Source organism: Colletotrichum scovillei, assembly GCF_011075155.1.
Source record: "Colletotrichum scovillei strain TJNH1 chromosome Unknown Contig00007, whole genome shotgun sequence".
Classification (NCBI taxonomy): Eukaryota; Fungi; Ascomycota; class Sordariomycetes; order Glomerellales; family Glomerellaceae; genus Colletotrichum; species Colletotrichum scovillei.
The window spans coordinates 2,967,188-2,984,472 of NW_023336265.1; the positions used below are offsets into that span (position 1 = coordinate 2,967,188).

Genomic DNA, 17,285 nt, shown 5'->3' on the forward strand with positions numbered 1-17,285 from the left:
TAGAAATTCCATCAATCAGTTGCTCGCGTAGATCAGACGGCGCAGTCGACCCTGGAAACCGACATGCAGGCAACCTGCACAATCTCCGAATCCACCTCAGCTAAAGCTCGTTGACCCGCATCTTCCCCAACTTCTCCCCCTCGTCGCGATGGGGTTCGAGGCTGGTCAACCCGTCAAAACCCCATGGGCGCACGGCTGGGGGAGCCTGGAGAGTCTGGGGCTACTGCGAGGCCGGCGAGAGACCCGGTGCGGCGGTCTGCTGATTACGCGGGTGGACTGATGCGGGAGTACCAGGACGCTGAACGAGAGGAGAAACGAAGGCTTGATAGGTGGAATGGGTTGTGTTGTTTCTCCTTCGCGCATTGCGTCCTGGTTATTTCCAGATGGCTGGGCGTAGCGAGACTAGCTTGCTATCGCCCCAACTAGCTGCTTATTTTTCCCCTGCCATGTTACCCCGACTTTGGAGAGACGTCGAATATTTTCATAGCCGAAGAGCTGTTGGTAGCCATGATGATCACTTGGGGTGTAGAGCAATTGGGAAAGAAATGTGACTTGGCGATGCAGGTCCATTGCCAAGCGGAACGAGTATATGAAGACGCTCGCGCTCTGGGAGTTCTTCTGGATGGCTGATCACCTCCCCCGAGCAGCCTCCTTACTTGGCAACTCACTTGGCAATCCTACTCAACCTCGTGTGTGTGTTTCCATCTCACCACTCAATCCCACACGTAGCCATGAGAGTCTCTTCCATCTTCGCCGTCCTGGCGGCTGCCAGCAGCGCCCTTGCCTACTCGGCCGAGTTGATTCCGGCCGGCGTCCCTCGCAACGTGGACGAGTTTCGCGTTAAGCACCCTTACCAGAAGCGCTCCAGGGGCTGCCGTAACACCTACACTTTGCGTGCCTCGGAGAACGATCTGGATGACGTCTCTGACGAGTTTGTTGAGGGTCTGAAGCTGGCCAACAACGGTGGCACTCTGCACCTCCCCGCCAACCAGACATTCATCATTGGAAAGCCGCTCGATCTGACGTGGCTCAATGATATCCACGTTCACTGGGAGGGTGAGATCAAGTTCACCAACGACACCCCGTACTGGCAGGCCAATGCCTTCCACCACCCGTTCCAGAACTCCATCATGTTCTGGAAGTGGGGAGGCAAGGACGTCAAGCTATATGGCCAGGGTGTTTTGAACGGTAACGGTCAGAGATGGTGGAACGAGTTTGCCGGTCTTGAGTAAGCTTTCGACAGATCCTTGACTTGCTTTTAAGCTTATCTCTAACAAACTTTCAGGATCCTGGACCCCACAAACGCTTACCTCCGGCCTATCCTGTTCTATGCGGAGAACGCGACCGGATTGTCCATTGAGGGCATCCACTTCAAGGACTCTCCTTGCTGGACTACCTTCATCGTGACTTGTAAGTAGTGCCACCATTGTTACTGCCAGATGGCCAGCGCTAACAGAATATTAGCCAAGGACATCTCCTTCACGGACGTCATTGTTACCGCCGAGACCAACAACCACACTGCCGAGCCCAAGAACACCGACTTCTTCGACTCTCTGAACGTTGAGGATGTCCGCGTCAAGCGCGCCTGGGTGAACATTGGTGACGACTGCTTCTCCCCCAAGTCCAACGCCACCAACGTCCACGTCGACACCATGTACTGCAACGGCACCCATGGACAGTCCATCGGATCTCTTGGCCAGTACGCTGGCGAGAAGAGCTTCGTCAAGGACGTCGTCATCGAGAACGTCTGGATGCTCAACGGCCAGCACGGCGCCCGCCTCAAGACCTGGGCCGGCCCCAACATCGGCTACGGCTTCATCGACAACGTCACCTTCCGCAACTTCTGGCAGGCGAACAACGAGTACACGGCCTTCATTGACTCGTGCTACTTCAACATCAACGCCACCACCTGCGCTGCGTACCCCTCCCAGATGAACATCAGCAACATTCTATTTGAGAACTTCTCTGGATACTCGAGCGGCAAGTATGGCCGTGCTGTCGCCAAGCTGACTTGCTCCACCAACCCGAACGCCGTCTGCGACAACATTCAGTTCAAGAACTTCAACATCACTACCCCGTGCGGTGGTGACCCCGTCATTCTCTGCGACGGTATCAAGGGAGACATTGGCACGCCCTGCGTTTCGGCCACCAGTGATGAGGGTAAGGCTGCCTTGGCGGCTAAGTGCACAACTGCCCTGGCTGTAGCCACTCCATGGGACGTCAGGCCCTTCAAGGGTTGATTAATGATCCGCTTACATTCGTCTCTGAGTACATGTAGTGCTAGACATCAGGAGACGAGATGGGGACGGCTTAGATTCTTGTATAAAATTAAATTTCACGTATACAATTTTGACAACCTCTGAAGTTCATGCCTTGTCTTTCCTGCCGTGTTGCAAGTATTTCCATAACCCTCTCACAAAAACGCGGCAACGCCCACAAAACCAGCGGCAACGGCAGCGGCTGCAATCACGCCGGTCTGGCGGGTTCCGGCATTGACGGGAACCTGCGTTGGGTTGTTACGGCCACTTGTCGCACTAACACCGGCACCCGTGCCAGCAGCAGCTCCAGTCTTTGTCTCGCCGGTAGACTTGGGATAATCGCCGCCAGCAGCCGTGGTCTTTGGTGCAGAAGAGCCAGATTCCGTAGCACCACTGCCGGGTTCCGCCGTGCAGAGCGGGATCTCGGTCTCAAACTCGGAAAGAGTGGAGCAAACGGACACTGCCGACGCGATCGAGGCCGAGTTGGCGTCGACCCAGCTCAGAAGCTCCGAGGTGTAGCTCGAGTACTCGGCGCTCAGCTCCGCAGGGACGGTGATGCTGCAAGGGTTGGTTTGCGGAGGAGCAGTCATCTCATAGGAGAGAATCTTGGGAGGAGGAGTGGGTGCGTTGGCGTAGACTGTGCCTAGGGCATTGAGGCATGGGTCGGCTGAGAGCTCAGTCTGACGGGGAACGACATCGCGACGGATGCGGTCCGGTCTGACGTCGAAGACGGCAGTCGCTGAGCCAGCCAGGGCGGCGATCAAGGCGGTCTTGGTGTACATGTTGAGGGAAGTGAGTGTGAGATCTGGTAAAGACTGTGAGATGAGATATACAAATGATTGTCAATGAACAGGTTATGTTGTTAGAAGAACGGATTGAAGTTGATGAAGACGTCGGGTCATCGGAAGTGCGGCTTTCATCTCATTAAATATGAGAATGAATGAAGACGGATCGCATGCCCCTGGACACTGCTTTGGTGTAGCTTAATCTCAAGCATGAAAATAAGGATTCCTGGCTTCAATCCGCTGCCACCGTCCATGGCCGTGCTCTCTCCCTAGTGTGCACAAACGTCTAGAAAGATCAATCATGGGGAAGACAAGCTTCATGAGAAGTGAGCTGGGTGCTGTCAAAGCGGCATGCCGATGACTGACGGCGTCATCCTGGCTTTTGAGAGGATCTTAGCCATGGCTCATGAAATGCCAACAAGCCCTTCAGCTAACCCAAAATACTAAAGGAGGATGAGTTGCAGCTTATTCGTAGAAACGGTTGGCTAGAGAAGACTTGTTCAATATGGCTCTAGTTTCGTTTCGATGTAAGGCACTAAGATGGCCAAATCAGGGGAGATGGCGAAGCTAGTGCTAGAGGATGTTTTGCCTAGAGCTATTTTAGGCTGTTGCACACTACTCAAGAAGCCTGGATGGGGATCCAAGAAACGAGATCGGTAATACCCGCCTCTGGTTTCTCAAAAAGGAGGCTTACTGGCAAACAGGCTCACTGTGGTTAGTCATGATGCTTTTCTAAATGAATCTCACTACTGTCACTTGGGACCTAAAACGCATTTCAGACCAATCGCAAACCTCTGATTGCTTTACACTGGCAGGCAAGAGAAATTTGAAAGACAATTAATGGTCGAACTGTGTCTCGTTGTGCAGGTCAGTGATCCGTCACAGGAGTTGGACTTGCGGAGTTCTTTAGTTGGGTTGGTGAGAGCCTCTATCCTCGTTAGCCGAGTAGCTACGGGTTCGTGGCCCGTGGATGTGACTCGATGCAGCGAGAAGGATCACTATTGGAGAACACAGGTTTCCCGTCACTATATTCACGCAATGTTCCAGCCTTACGCCAATTGTTTCTCGGTAATTGAAGCTTTCCCACAATGCCAACTGCCTGGTAGTCCTCGGGGCTTCGTGGCGTTCATCGCGACTCCTTCAATCTTGCCGGTGCGCACGTGGACTCAAGCTAGATGAGGCTGTTTCCGAATGGCATTGCAAACTTCTGGGGAGCATAGCAAGCGATAGTATAACTTGAAGATTGAACAAAATTTAGTGTAGTCTCTCTCCGAATCTCTATTGTTGCCCTGTCGTGACCACGAACTCGAAAGGAAATCTTATTCCTGGAGCCCAACGACGCCGACCTTTAGGTAGTGATCGTTGTTCTTGATCTTCTCCCCAATCACGCCGCTCTTGAGCTCATCAATATCCCACTTGGCCCAGACAAAGCGGCCATGCAAGAAGCGGGCCTCCTCAGATGCGGCCCAGACGGCGAAATTTCCAGCCAAGTCAACTAGAAGCCAGGCATGATTAGCAGGTGCACACCAATTTCTTTGATCTCGGATTACACATACCATGATCAAACGGATAGACGTCCTCGGGAATCCCAGCGTTCTTGAAAGCCGAGGTATGTACCACACCCGGGTGGAAGTTGAGAACCTGCATCTTCTCGGGAGGGGTGTCCTTGGCAATCATCTGGATCAGCATCGTTCCTGCGTTCTTGCTCGCGCTGTAAGCAGGCCAAGGTCCCGATTTGGTGAAGTTGTGACTAGCTTCCGTAGACACGTTGACGAGGAACTGCAGCCATCTTGTTAGTTCTGGCTTCCGTCACACACTGCATTGAGCTTGCATACCTTCTGGCGACCCTCGCCATTCTTCTGTTTATAGAACCTCTCAGAGAGATCCAAGAGTGAGCGGACGTTCATAGTGAAGGAGCTCCAGACCTCATCTCTCCCAAGAGACAAGATGGGCCCATGTTCCGAAATCTTGGCGGCATTGAGAACAAGGACATCAATGACGGTGCTGTCCTCCTCGAAGCCCTTCCAGAGCTTCTCCACGTCTGCGAGGTCGTCTACATCGCTAGAGTATCCGTCGAACTGCACCTGGGGAAACTCCTTCTTGAGCTCCGAGACTGCCTCATCGACGAGGTTCTGGCGGCGCCCGAGGATAATGATGCGCTTGGCATGGGCCTGCGCGAAGCCTTTGGCGATGGCGAAGCCGATGCCAGCTGAGCCACCGGTGATGAGGACTGTTCGTCCGGCCTGGGAGAGCTCTGGGCGGGAAGGAAAGATGGTTGGGTAGGTCTCTTTGTGCTCCTTCTTTGTGAAGGTCATTCCGGTCTCGTAGATGGAGGTGGAAGTCAGTGCTGCGAAAGCGGCGGCGCCAATATCGCTATCCATGTTGAAAGTGGTTTGAGAGGTCTCTTGGGTGTATCTGGAAGGGGTTTAAGGTGTTATTGAATTTGATGCGATATCAAGAATGAAGAAGCTGATGATCTGGTTTCAATATCTAAGGGATACTTCATTTGGTAGAATCATTGCAGCTTTATATCGTTTGCTAGTGCTCTTGGTAACACAAAACACTAGCCCTTCATTCTTACCGATTCAATGAGCAAAAGACGTGATCAATCGCTCAACGTTGTTGTAGATCCATAGTTTGTCATCATATTAGCCATCCAAAAACCTTTCGATGGCTAAAATCCGTTCAAATCCGACATGCCCAATCGCTGCAGCCGGGAAGCCGAGTCCGCAAACCACCCGCACAGAATTCCCGCAAGTTTCCCGCAAGTCTTCCGCTGAAAACCCGCAAAACCCGCACCGGCGCTGCGCGGTGGCCCCACTCCGTACATTGCTTACGGCGTCCCGAGCCCGCGCCTTGGCTGTTAGCGCTGACAAATGCCGTCATCCTCTCAACTCATAGGTTCTTCTGCCCGGTTTCTGCTTCAGCAATCATAGTCTCGGATCTGTTGCGAGATCGTTATGATGACAAACACGGCTTAATACAATCCAAGACACAGTTTGACAGCTGAGCACCTCATCTGATGTAACTCGGGGGAAGCCTCATTCACTCCGCCATTGTCGACCCAAAGAAGCAAGTATCGAGAGATGACTCGCCTCTCCAAGCAAAAGGCATGCATAGCATGCACAGAATCCAAACGCCGCTGCGATAAAGGCCTACCATCATGTTCCCGCTGCGACGACCGCGACGTGGACTGCCACTACCCCGTCACAAAACGACGCCGGCGGCCCGAGACCTTCAAGCCGCTGCCGTTCTCTGACCCACCGGCACCGTCCCCGGTATCGCTACAGCAGCAGCACTCCATTCCGGCAACGGTGCCAGATACGCTCCTCTTCGACGCATCCCCTCTGACAAACGGCATCTGGAGCATGCCCTGGTCAGACCTAGAGTTCACCACCCCAAACCTCTCTCTCTCAGCAGTATCAGCCTTCTCCCTCCCGCCACCAAAGCCCGCAACATTTCCGCAGCAGCAGCAGCTACACCATGAACCTTACATCACCAAACCAGACTACCCTCGCCTCAAATCCTCCGTAGCTGCCTCCCTCGCAGGAAGCCAGTGGTTCCTCGCCCCCCAAACATGGAGGATAGACCACTGGCCCGCGCCCCCGCGCGACGCCTACCCCGTCTCCGTCCTGACCAACTTCACCCGCGGTTTGCAGGCCTGGGTCCGGCGGTGGGTGATGGACGGTCACAACCCCTTTATCCACCGCAGTCTTTACACCGAGGGTAATCACTTCCCATCATGCGTCCAGGACGCTTTTGCCGCGGCGTCGGTGTACTTCCACAAGACGTCTTTGAATGAGGCGTTTGTCCATCGAATCTTGGATGAACGCGTCACGGCCCTGCTGGCAAGTCAGCCCGCGGTAGAGGGCAATGACTCCATGTCCGTTCCATTACTCGAGACGAGAGATCATCTAGCTCGCGTACATGCGCTCTACGTCTACACCATCATCCGCCTCTTCGACGGCTCGGTAAGCCTACGCGCCGCCGCCGAAGAACACCTGCCTACCCTAGATCTCTGGTCAAAACAACTATGGGAATCCGCCCAAAGAGACGCCGATACTCTCTACAGGAGCCAATGTCCCCCTTCAACATGGCAATGCCAAGCACAAAGGGACTCGGACCTAGCAGACCAAGTCACAGCAAACACCAACGCCGCCAACGCTGCCAGACCAGGCAGAAACAATAACGGCGACAAACCCAACCACCCAAAAGAAGAAGTCTTCAACCGCGACCTCTGGACCTGGAACCTCTGGGTCCTCTCCGAATCTGTCCGCCGCACCTGGATCATCGTCGTCTGCACTCTGGGCGTGTACAATGCCCTCAAGGGGAAATGGGGCGAGTGCTCAGGCGGCGCCCTCTTCACCGCCCGTGCGGGCCTCTGGGACGCGCCCTCGGCTCCGCGGTGGGCGGCGCTGTGTCGAGAGACGTCCGGGAAGGGGGCCAGGGCCGGGCGAGGCAGAGGTGGTACCGGCACCAGGGTTGGTGCTGCTGCCGACCGCCCGGGGGCGGAGTGCAGCGAGGACGACGATGCCAACGGCTGCGGTGATCGGAATCTCTTTGTGCCTTCGCTCGATAGCGATGGGTTGCTTCATAATGCGGCCGCGGCGGATGTTGATGAGTTTGCGAGGCACTTGTTTACTTGTATCTGGGGTCTCGATCGTGTTGAAGATTGGGCATTAAGAACGGCTTCAGAAGGGGAGGTGAACTTGGTTTATTGAGCTTGAGCATCGTGGTTTCGTGTGTGGCGGATTCGATGTTGTGAGGACTTAACTGTCATGCCCTTCGACAAAAGGCTATGGATGTCAAGAGGTTTGAGTTTGTTACTGTGAACGACATGGGCGATATTTTCGGAAACAATCATTCACGTCAGCGGGTGTGAGATATGCTCTAGACCACATACTTCGAACCACGGCTACTGGAACATCATTACTTCAGAGGCTTCATGTTATAATATACTTTTACATACGGATCTACTGGCGAGACCGTAACGTCATGACACAAAAAACATCTTCCATTTATTTGCAAGGCATGATCATTACCGTCAACGCCCGTCGAGGCAGGGCCATTCGACATCTAGGCCTTTTACGATCCCCGCACCGTCCCTAATCAAATTGCGTTTTGAGATACCGAGCACACGGGCTACCTACTCCTCATCCTCTTCCGCCTCGGCCATCTCCTCGTCGGCGTCCTCATCGGCCTCTTCTGCCTCTTCTGCCTCCTCCTCGGCCTCCTCGGCCTCCTCAGTCGCGTCTGTTCCGTTGACCTTCGTGACCTCGGCGACTTGAGGCGCGGCGCCACCCTGCTTCTCGAGTTGAAGCCACTCGTCCCACTCGGGGAACAGGTCTTCGTCTTCTACCGGAGCACCGACCATCTTGGCGACGCGGCCCTTCTTGCCCTTTTCGAGGCTTTCCTTCCACTCCTTGACGACATCTGCCGTCAGACTGGGCTTGTATGTTTGCGAGAACAAGACAGCCTCCGCTAACCGTCCAGTCTTGGTAAGAATCTCCACGCAGCCAGCAACGTCGCCCAGCAGCCACTTGCAGCTGAATGCCACGTTGTGAGCGCCGGCCTCTTGCGCTTGGTCGGAGAGTTTTGACAGGCCACTGCGGTCGGATGTGGAAGAGTAGAGAAGGAGCAATGAGCCAAGGTCCTTCGCATGTGTAAAGCACTCTTGCGCCACGGCCACCTGCCATCCGGCAAGGGCAGCGTCTCCGACTGTCTTCCACTTGTGCTCAACATCTGCCTCTCTCGCTAACTCGAGAGCAGTATCCAACTGACCCAGTCCGAGAGCGAGGTCAAACTTGTGTTCGGGATCGGTAGCAACCTCCAGCGCAAGCTCCTTGTGGCCCTGCCCCTCCAAAAATCGTGCGATCTTGTTGAGTTGGTCTGCAGGAATCGTGTGCAAGAGTTCTTGTGCAGTCTCCATATCGTCACGAAGAACCAGAGTCTGGTACTCGAGCACCGGCAAGGACAAGGAGAAGGAGGTGACACCGACGTCCTTATCAGCCAGGTAGATTCTTGAATCACGCTGAATATAACCCAAGATGTACATGGACTGGTCGAAGTGCGATACCGTGTAAGTCTGGTCGCCCACAAGGTAGTTCAACCGGTTGGTGCTATTGGTGTAGAGGAAGCAATCTCCAACCCACTCTCCGGTGCGAACACTACTTGAGCATTAGCATCTAGTTGTTTGAGGCGTAGACAGACAGCTTACCTCTCGTTGATGTCCGTGATCACCTCAAAGGCGGCCTCGACGCCATCTTCGTCAATCTGGTTGGTTTGGACACCCTCGACATAGGCTTCGCGCGAGAAACGCAAGACGTAGAAGGTGTCTTCGCATGCGAGGGCGACCAATTCGCCGCTATCAGACCAGTACACCTGTTCAAGTTAGCACATGGACCCGAAGCAGCGCAGCAAGAAACCAACCTCTCTAGGCTCGACCTCAATGCGTCTGACTAGACCACCGGTCTGCCAGTCAAAGAATGAGATACCCCCTTGGCCCTTGACACCGAGAAGGACACCTCCAGTCAAGCCTTCAGCCTGGAAACCGACATCGAGGCCGCCAGCCTTCTCAACAAAGTTCTTGTACACCTTGACGCTGGTTGCAGACTCTCGGATGGCGAAGTCGTTGGTGTTCTCCTTGGATGCCCAGACGAAGTCCAGCGCAGAGCCAAAGGCCTTGTTACGCCAAGCCAGAGCCGTGTAGATGATGTATTCTCCATCTCCGCAGACTGCGACAAATCGACCATTCGGGTTGTGTACAAGAGTCGAGGGGTACACTTCGCAGGTACCGAGCTCCTTGACGGGAAGGGAAATGGGCTCGTTGTCCTTGATCGAGGCATCTAGCAGTGTTAGCAAAAGGTCTGAGATTCTAGACTAGACGCAACATACCTCCACCCTTGATAATGGCAGAGACAACTTCGTTGTGGCGGGCCCAAACAAGCTTTCCTGACGCGTCCATTGACACGGCTGGCTCCTCACGACCCAGCTTCACAACGACAGCACCATCGTCGAAACCAACAGCTACGCCCTGCTTGCCCTTCTGGTAGGAAACGCACCATGCGCGCTCCAGGCCATAGTTGAGAGACTGCTCGAATCGATATGTATTTGCGTGCCATATCCTGATGGTGCCGTCTTCGGAACCGGAAATGATGACTGGCAGCTCGGGGTGGTAGCATGCGAAAGAGACGTTGTTCGTGTGGCCCTCGAGGGTGGCGATCAGAGATTTGGTGGTGTAATCCCAGACCTTGACGGTGCGATCGTCGGATGTCGTCAGAAGATAGGGCTTGTCAGAGTGAGGGTAGTAGTCGACGTGGTTGACACCCTTGGCCTCGTGGGCCTCGAGAGTGAAGTTGGGCGTCGCCGAGCCGAGACTCCAGATCTTGACAGTACGGTCAAGGGATGCGGAAGCAAAGGTGTTGGTATCCTTGGGGTTGATGGCGAGGCCCATAACGTAATGGCCGTGGCCCTCAAAGACTTGGACGCACTTCCAGCCCTTCTCCCAGTCCCAAAGCTTAATCGTCATGTCATCGGAGGCGGTCAGCACGAAAGGTTGTGTCGGGTGGATGGCGATGGCGCGAATGTAATCGGGATGGGCCTCGAAGGAGGTGATCTTCTCTGAGGTGTTGTAGTTGTATACACGAATCTGAAAGTCATCGGAACCGCAGACAATCCAGTTCTTTCTTGCGACGAACCGGCCGGCTCGGACAGGGACATCGGTGAGCTCAAAGGTCTTGACGATCTGCTGAGTCTCGTATGACCAGATGTAGACATGGCCGCTGTACAAAGTCGTAAGAATCCATGGCTCTTGAGGGTGGAAGTCGATGCCCTTCACCCGCTCGCTGCGGGCGAACAATTGTCGCTGGAAAGAATAAGTCAGCTACCCAGAGCTATTCAGGGGACGACAGGCTGGCGAGAGCTATGCAGCTGCAGCTCTGGCTAACTCAATAGCTCTTGCTCGATCAATGCGCAGAGCTTAGGAATTCCATTCGGTCTGGTTCGTACCTTCACGTCGACCTTCATGTTGACGACCTATGCGTGAATACCAGCAAGGGAGAAAGTTGAAGGAAAGGTGATGGTGTCCTCGAGAAACGAAGTGGGGGAAGAGTGGTTCCTGCGCTGGATAGAACACCTAAAGGGGAATCATACGTGGCTGTCCGACTAATTCGAGAAAAGGAGAGAGGATTAGCAGAGGCCGCTGGAAGCCGGTCGCGGAGGAAAGAGTCGGGGAGCCTCGTCAGCTTGTGTCGTGGGAATTGATGGCTTCCAGAGCTTTGGCAGGCGCAATTTTGGCCAAGTCGGTATTTCGAGCTTCAACAGATGTGTCCCTACCGTCGCCAGGTTCAGGAGCTGATTGGTGCCTGAATGATGTGGCTTTTGCCTAAGGCATAGACTTTTGAGCCACGTAAACTGAGGTGCCCTTCAATTGCATCGCTTATCTTATCTGCCGGCCAAAGCCACACCCACACCATCAGCCACATCTCAGTCACCAGGTAGGTGGCAGCACACCAGCCACTCACTTCCACGGCCTGTACTACAGTAGAAACCTCGTTTCTGAATGCCCTCAGAAGGCAACTGGTAAGAATTTGCGACGGCTCTTTTTCATATGGGAGTTTCCACGCGTCTTTAACATTTTGGATTCAAACAAAGTCTGCTGAGCTCCATTGACCTTGATACACAATTATCACATGTAAGATCCATGAGAGTATCTTAGTTGTATTGTCTCTTGTCACATGCACACTCTTCAACGCCTAGGCCGTCTTCACAAGTTTCTTTCGGGGTCATCATTCACGATTCGCGAGGTAGACGATTCTGTCAATTTTGTAAAGTGTTTGAATTTGTAGCTCAGATTTATGAATCTTGATCCTGCCATGTAGCTCGGATTTCCTCAGAAATAGCGCTGAAATTTGCGCTGCCGTGATATCCTCAAACTCCATGCTTGTCCCAGTGATATATGCTAAACTCCGAAAAATCATGCCCGTTAATTAGCCGTTAATCGTTACACGTCAAAGCTTTCCGGTGAGTCATTCCTCACTGTCGGCCTGGACCTTGCGGACGACGGCGGCCAACATGGGGTGAATCTTCTCAGAAGATTGGATGCCACAAATTTTGGTGACAGCCTCCTCGGGAGAATTCTCAGACATGAGCTTGGAAAGCTCCTTGCTCTCATCATCACCCTCCACATCCTGGAAGCGGAAGGCCATCTCAGCTGCGCGGAGCAGAGCAGTGCAGTCCTCACCCTTCTCGGCAAGCTCAGCCGCGGGGCCGACGAAGCGCTCCTTGCGGCTCAACTTGCGAAGAGGCGCGCGTCCGACACGCTCAACAGCATCCTCCAAATGGGGGTTGCCGATGCGGCGAATGATCTTGGCAGCATATTCACGCTGAGCCTTCTCGTCGATGCCGTGCTTGCTGATGATCAGGTTGCTGGTCTCCTCAAGAGCCTTGCGAACTTCAGCCATGATGGCCTTGTCCTGAAGCGCATCGTAGACGGTGCGCTTACCGCGGTTGTAACCGTGGTAGGCAGCAGTGGCGTGGCCAGTGTTGACGGTGTAAAGCTTGCGCTCAATGAAAGGAGCGAGCTCATCGACCCAGTTGATACCATCAATACTGGGGATCTCTTCGAAGGGTGTACGTTCGACAACCCACTCGTAGAACTTCTCGAGAGTGACATCGAGACCAGCATTGGGGTCCTGAGCAGGAACGATGCGGTCGATGGCGGAGTTGGCGTAGCGAGCACGCTCGTGGTGATCCTCCAAGCGGTGGGCGGCAGTGTTGCGAGGGTCCTTGATGTGCTCAGCAAGGGTGTCGGTGGCGCCAATGGCGTTCTCGCAGGCAATGACAGAGATGGGCGCCAGGTCGCTGGGACGCTTGTCAATACCCTTGGCGATGACAGGGGCAATAAACTTGAGGATGTTCGGGCCGACGGAACACGTGACGACGTCAGCTGTGGCAATCTCTTCGACCAGCTCTGCCTCGTGTGTTCTTGAGTTGATGGCGCGGTAGTTTGTGATGGTGTTCTCGTTGGTACCCTCGGCGCCGACCTCGATAACCCGGTATGAAGGGGTCTCGTTCAGCTTGTCAATGAGAGCATCGGCGACGTCGGCGAAGACGACCTCGTAGCCGGAGTTGTGGAGAAAGCAGGCAACGAATCCACGGCCGATGTTGCCGGCGCCGAAGTGGACGGCCTTCTTAGTGAATTGTTGTGTTGACATGTTGGGCGTGTGTGTAAGGTGTGGATAATGAAAGGGTGGGGGGTTATTGGATGTGGTTTGATAGAATAAAAGGCGACTGTTTAAGCCTGGAAATGTTTTGGTTTATCAAGGTCGGTCAAGATCGAGTATGTGAGTGGGATATTGAATGGAATGGTGAAAAGGAAAACTTGTGATCAAAGGGGGGAACAGGTTGTCTTTATAATCTGAGCGTGTCGCCTTCACGAGAAGGACCACGACGATGTAATGGACGGCGAGTGTGTCTGGGAAGGCACCATGGGATGGCCTTGACGTGTGAAAGGCTCATTACAGTGGGGGCATCGGCTGGAAGGGGAAAGCATGAAGGAGTGGAGGGGGACCCATGCAATACGTCGTCCATGACGGGACGTAAGGATGAGGAAAGGTTACCTCAGGTACTTCTGGACGGTTCATCGCACGTAAAGGTACATCGGGGGCCGGGAGGGCAGGTACGTATTGTTCATGTACTCCTTTTTCCCGCACTGAGATCATCACGTACCCGGAGTACTAGGTACATCTGGGCGGGCTCCCACCAAAAGACCTCAGAGTGTCTGTGTCAATGGTCAAGGACTGCCCCCCAGAGCAATGACATAACACCGCATCCCCCTTCAACCCCAGCCATGCCATCATCCCCAGTATTTTCTGGCCTTGCGGCAAATAGACAGGCCAGCTTTCTTGAGTCCATCCCGTCACCTTGTCCGCAAGGCTCCGCTTCATTGAAACAGAGTCGGCGCCGCCTTAGCTCTTTGGCTACCGCCCTTTGAGCCAACGAACATGCAGCATTTCGTCAACAAGTACGGAGTACAGCCTAACGTCCCCACTGAGGGGTGATTGCAGAGGGGGGCGTGCCGTCAGAGGGAACACTATGGAGAAAGTAACAATGGGCGCAGTCCAAAGTGATGCAACTGCTGAGAGGGGACGAGGGTACGGAGTGTGGTCCATGGAGGGGTTGCAGACTCGCTGCCCCTCCGCCAGGCTGGGTTGGACTTGGAATGGATGCCGATTGTGGATGAATGGGGGATAGGCCTTGAGCCTTGAGGCACAGGAAAATCAAGGGGGAGAAAGGATGTCCGTAGTTTGCATCCTTCGCCAATCATCATGAGCTCTTTGTCGGCAGCCTTTATCCCTCTGCCATTGTTGACTGTTCGCTTAATACCTGTTGGTTTGCAAATAGACGGCAGAGACATCTCGGTGTCAGCCATGCCGGCCTGATGACTGTGTCTCCATCGCATGTGAGGAATCATTTTGTATTAGCACATGCCTTGTCTCTAGAGTTACTCCTAAAATTCTTTTCTGCTATCTTCGCTTCTGGCTGGTGGGAAGTTATCGGCTCTCATGCCCGTCAGACAACTTTAGAATAGGAAGATCCACTGAATCTGAAAAGCACGGTAGAGTGACAGTTGATGGCAGCTCGGAGAGGCGAGTGAGTACCTGAGATACGCAGTAAGGCCCAAAACGGTCATCCGTGGCCCTTCACCAGCATCACATGTGCTGGGAAGTTCAAGGTACAGGTGTGCCTAGGCCTGTTTGTGGTGCTGAGTGTGTATGTCTGCAGGAATCACACATAATGAGGCTTTTTTGATGCCCTGGTGTTCTGGTGCTTTAGCATTCGTTGTATCGCTTCGAAATAGGGTAGCCGAGACATTGATGCTGGCTGATCCTGAATACTAGGTACTGTTGCCTATCCACGGAGAATACCGTACGCCCGCTGTACGGAACCGAACCCCCAGAATCCCTCCATCTCTTTAGTGGTAGTGGTGGATGGACGGGTACGTGGGCAAATGGATGGATTTCCATGCCGGTTCCGTCCGGTCTGGAACCGCAGGAGCCCTGAATTGTCAACAGCATGGTAGTCGACTCGGGACATGTGGCTGGCCGCGGCAACGATCTAATGTGATATGAAGAGAATGGGTGTTGCCGTTGGCAATAGCTATGGGCATCGAATATTGCGCGTGGACTTTGCCGATGCGGCAGGTGTATCGAGGAGCAACAATAGTGGTGTATCCAGCATCCGAAAGGGTTGCCAAGGAGGGGTACGGAGTAGGTTAGAAGAGGCATTTCTTCCCTTATCGTAGCATCTCGGATCGCAAATCGAAATCGTGGATCAGTAACCTGCTACCGACAAGTCGCACTACGTTTTGCCAGGGGCTGGTGCCTCCGTGGCCTGTTCCTGAATTTCGCCGCGCCGCCTCACGATGAATGGTCCAACGGCCCGCCGAGAGGGCCGAGGAACCGTGGAAATTGGAGAATGCATAGGGTTGTTAGAGTGCGTTCGCAGGATTCGTGGCAGATGAAAGGGCCAGCCTGCCACTCGGCGCAAGTAAGTTGGCTCAGCGCTATGCAATGCCACGTCCGATAATCAACCGGAGACTCGTCAGAGAGTTAGATGAAGGCGGCATTGCTGCGATCGTGAGAGTTGGATATGGATCAGTGGTCGAATCAGAAGGCGGCATCCGGGGCCCATCCTCGGTGGGCTTGATCATTGATGGCCTGTGTACGGAGTACAGTCCACTGATACGTTCTAACGAGTGCCCCTCCTTCTGTCCTTTTGGCGTGCCTGCCCTGCGGCTTGTGCTGGCGAAATGTGCGAACTCAGACTCAGCCATGAAACGGGACGGATTACCGTGGAATCTGGAGCTTGAGGGATAAATTACGGCGGCGGCTGTTCTTCCTCGTCAGGCCTGTCCGCCTAGGAGACCCTTGCATAGGATGCAGGCCACAAACGCGAGACTGCGATTCGTGGAGCTGTCGACATGGCGCCACTTTGGGGTTTGTCGTCGCCGCGCCCAGGCGATTGGGATCCGCAATTTCTCGCTTTGTTGACGCCGACGGTGACCAAGAGGGCCAAGTGCAGCGGAGATTCGGAGACATGGCCAGCGTGTTTGTAGTGACCTTTGTACGGTGGCGGCAACTTTGTTGGGTTTTGTGGTTTGCAGGCCGGAGGCTGTGGGTGCCAGAAGGAGGCAGCTCATCAGGACCAGTCATGGCTGGAGAATCCGAGAGCGATAAGACGACAAGAAGTGGGAATTCCGGGCCTCAGGCGGCGTTGGTATGCCTCGACTGCTTTTGGCCCGAAGATATGGGGCTTCGTCGGCCAATACGGTCCGCCTCGTGAAGGTAGCCCCGTCGTGATGATTGGACCAGTTCATATTGTAAGGACGGTGATGGATGGTGCATTTTGCAGAACCAGAACCGGCGATGCTTGAGCCCAAGGTTTAGAAAGAGAATGCGGCACGGCGGGGGCGCTAGGTAACCTCTTTGCTCTCTCCTCGTGTCCCCGTGTACTCCTCAGGCTGTTGGAGACCTCCACAGCCCACAGTTGCCGACGAACACCTGCAGGAAGGCTGCAACCTCTTGAGCGAAAAAGGACATCAAGACAAGACGCAGGCGGGACATTTGGGAAATGAGATTCTGCCTGCGATCCCGAACGCGAGTCTGAAGTTGTTGACCTTGGTGAGGATGATTCGTCAACAGGAGAAAGCTGGGCCGCAAGGGCTCAGCTTCGATTGCCCGTCGCTTCTCGCTTACTTCCCTCCCCTGCCTGTGTGGTAGGTATGCGATGACTCTTGGTGATGCCTGGATGAACCACTCGAGATTGGCAGTCGATATGGATAGTCGAGTGGATTAGGCCGAGTTGAGCCCCGATAGTCGAATGTGGTTATGCTCATGTTGTGTCACCAAACTGGAGCACGTTGCGTGTGTGTTGAATGAACTTCACGATGATGTCTTGCGGTTGTGGCTGTTTGAACCTTGGGTTGCTTGGGAGGGTCCATCATGTAGAGGCGAGAGACATCCGGAATCTGCTGGAACATGTACTTCTCCACGTTGTGTCAGGCAGAAGCTACCTCCACCTGGGCCCAGCATTGTGTTTCTGGTGGGGGTCGTCTCCGTTTCTGGTCTCCAAAGAAAACGGCTCTGCCCCCAGTATTCCTTCTCCTCAATGGCGCAACTATGAAGTTACCTCTGTGTCTGGACTCGGGAAAGAACAGAAGACGGACGACATTGGGTCCCGT

General features: G+C 54.2%; 6 protein-coding genes across 6 annotated transcripts; 2 read left to right on the forward strand and 4 right to left on the reverse strand.

Moving 5' to 3' along the window:
* Positions 1-731: 731 nt before the first annotated feature.
* Positions 732-2,240, forward strand: HER10_EVM0002308 (glycosyl hydrolase family 28; the record flags this gene model as incomplete). The annotated part of the gene is made up of 4 exons (XM_035472025.1): positions 732-1,228; positions 1,286-1,410; positions 1,465-1,997; positions 2,058-2,240. The coding sequence occupies 4 exons, from the start codon at positions 732-734 to the stop codon at positions 2,238-2,240; spliced, it is 1,338 nt and encodes a 445-aa protein (XP_035331270.1).
* A 173-nt stretch (positions 2,241-2,413) lies between these two features.
* Positions 2,414-3,040, reverse strand: HER10_EVM0006518 (infection structure specific protein; the record flags this gene model as incomplete). The annotated part of the gene is made up of 1 exon (XM_035476101.1): positions 2,414-3,040. The coding sequence occupies one exon, from the start codon at positions 3,038-3,040 to the stop codon at positions 2,414-2,416; it is 627 nt and encodes a 208-aa protein (XP_035331538.1).
* A 1,322-nt stretch (positions 3,041-4,362) lies between these two features.
* Positions 4,363-5,424, reverse strand: HER10_EVM0011306 (short-chain dehydrogenase; the record flags this gene model as incomplete). Its single annotated transcript, XM_035480741.1, has 3 exons — positions 4,363-4,538; positions 4,600-4,822; positions 4,879-5,424. 3 exons carry the CDS (start codon positions 5,422-5,424, stop codon positions 4,363-4,365), a joined length of 945 nt encoding a protein of 314 aa, XP_035331842.1.
* Positions 5,425-5,980: 556 nt separating this feature from the next.
* On the forward strand, positions 5,981-7,932 carry HER10_EVM0008141 (uncharacterized protein). The gene has a single exon (XM_035477673.1). It carries the CDS (start codon positions 6,130-6,132, stop codon positions 7,762-7,764), a length of 1,635 nt encoding a protein of 544 aa, XP_035331645.1. The 5' UTR covers positions 5,981-6,129; the 3' UTR covers positions 7,765-7,932.
* A 38-nt stretch (positions 7,933-7,970) lies between these two features.
* On the reverse strand, positions 7,971-11,406 carry HER10_EVM0000078 (coatomer WD associated region). The gene is made up of 5 exons (XM_035469873.1): positions 11,051-11,406; positions 9,938-10,907; positions 9,473-9,888; positions 9,261-9,424; positions 7,971-9,210 (listed from the first exon to the last, which is right to left on the reverse strand). Exons 1-5 carry the CDS (start codon positions 11,066-11,068, stop codon positions 8,190-8,192), a joined length of 2,589 nt encoding a protein of 862 aa, XP_035331120.1. The 5' UTR covers positions 11,069-11,406; the 3' UTR covers positions 7,971-8,189.
* A 458-nt stretch (positions 11,407-11,864) lies between these two features.
* Positions 11,865-13,540, reverse strand: HER10_EVM0012481 (mannitol dehydrogenase domain-containing protein). Its single transcript, XM_035481875.1, has one exon. The coding sequence runs from the start codon at positions 13,255-13,257 to the stop codon at positions 12,070-12,072; it is 1,188 nt and encodes a 395-aa protein (XP_035331932.1). The 5' UTR covers positions 13,258-13,540; the 3' UTR covers positions 11,865-12,069.
* Positions 13,541-17,285: the final 3,745 nt, after the last annotated feature.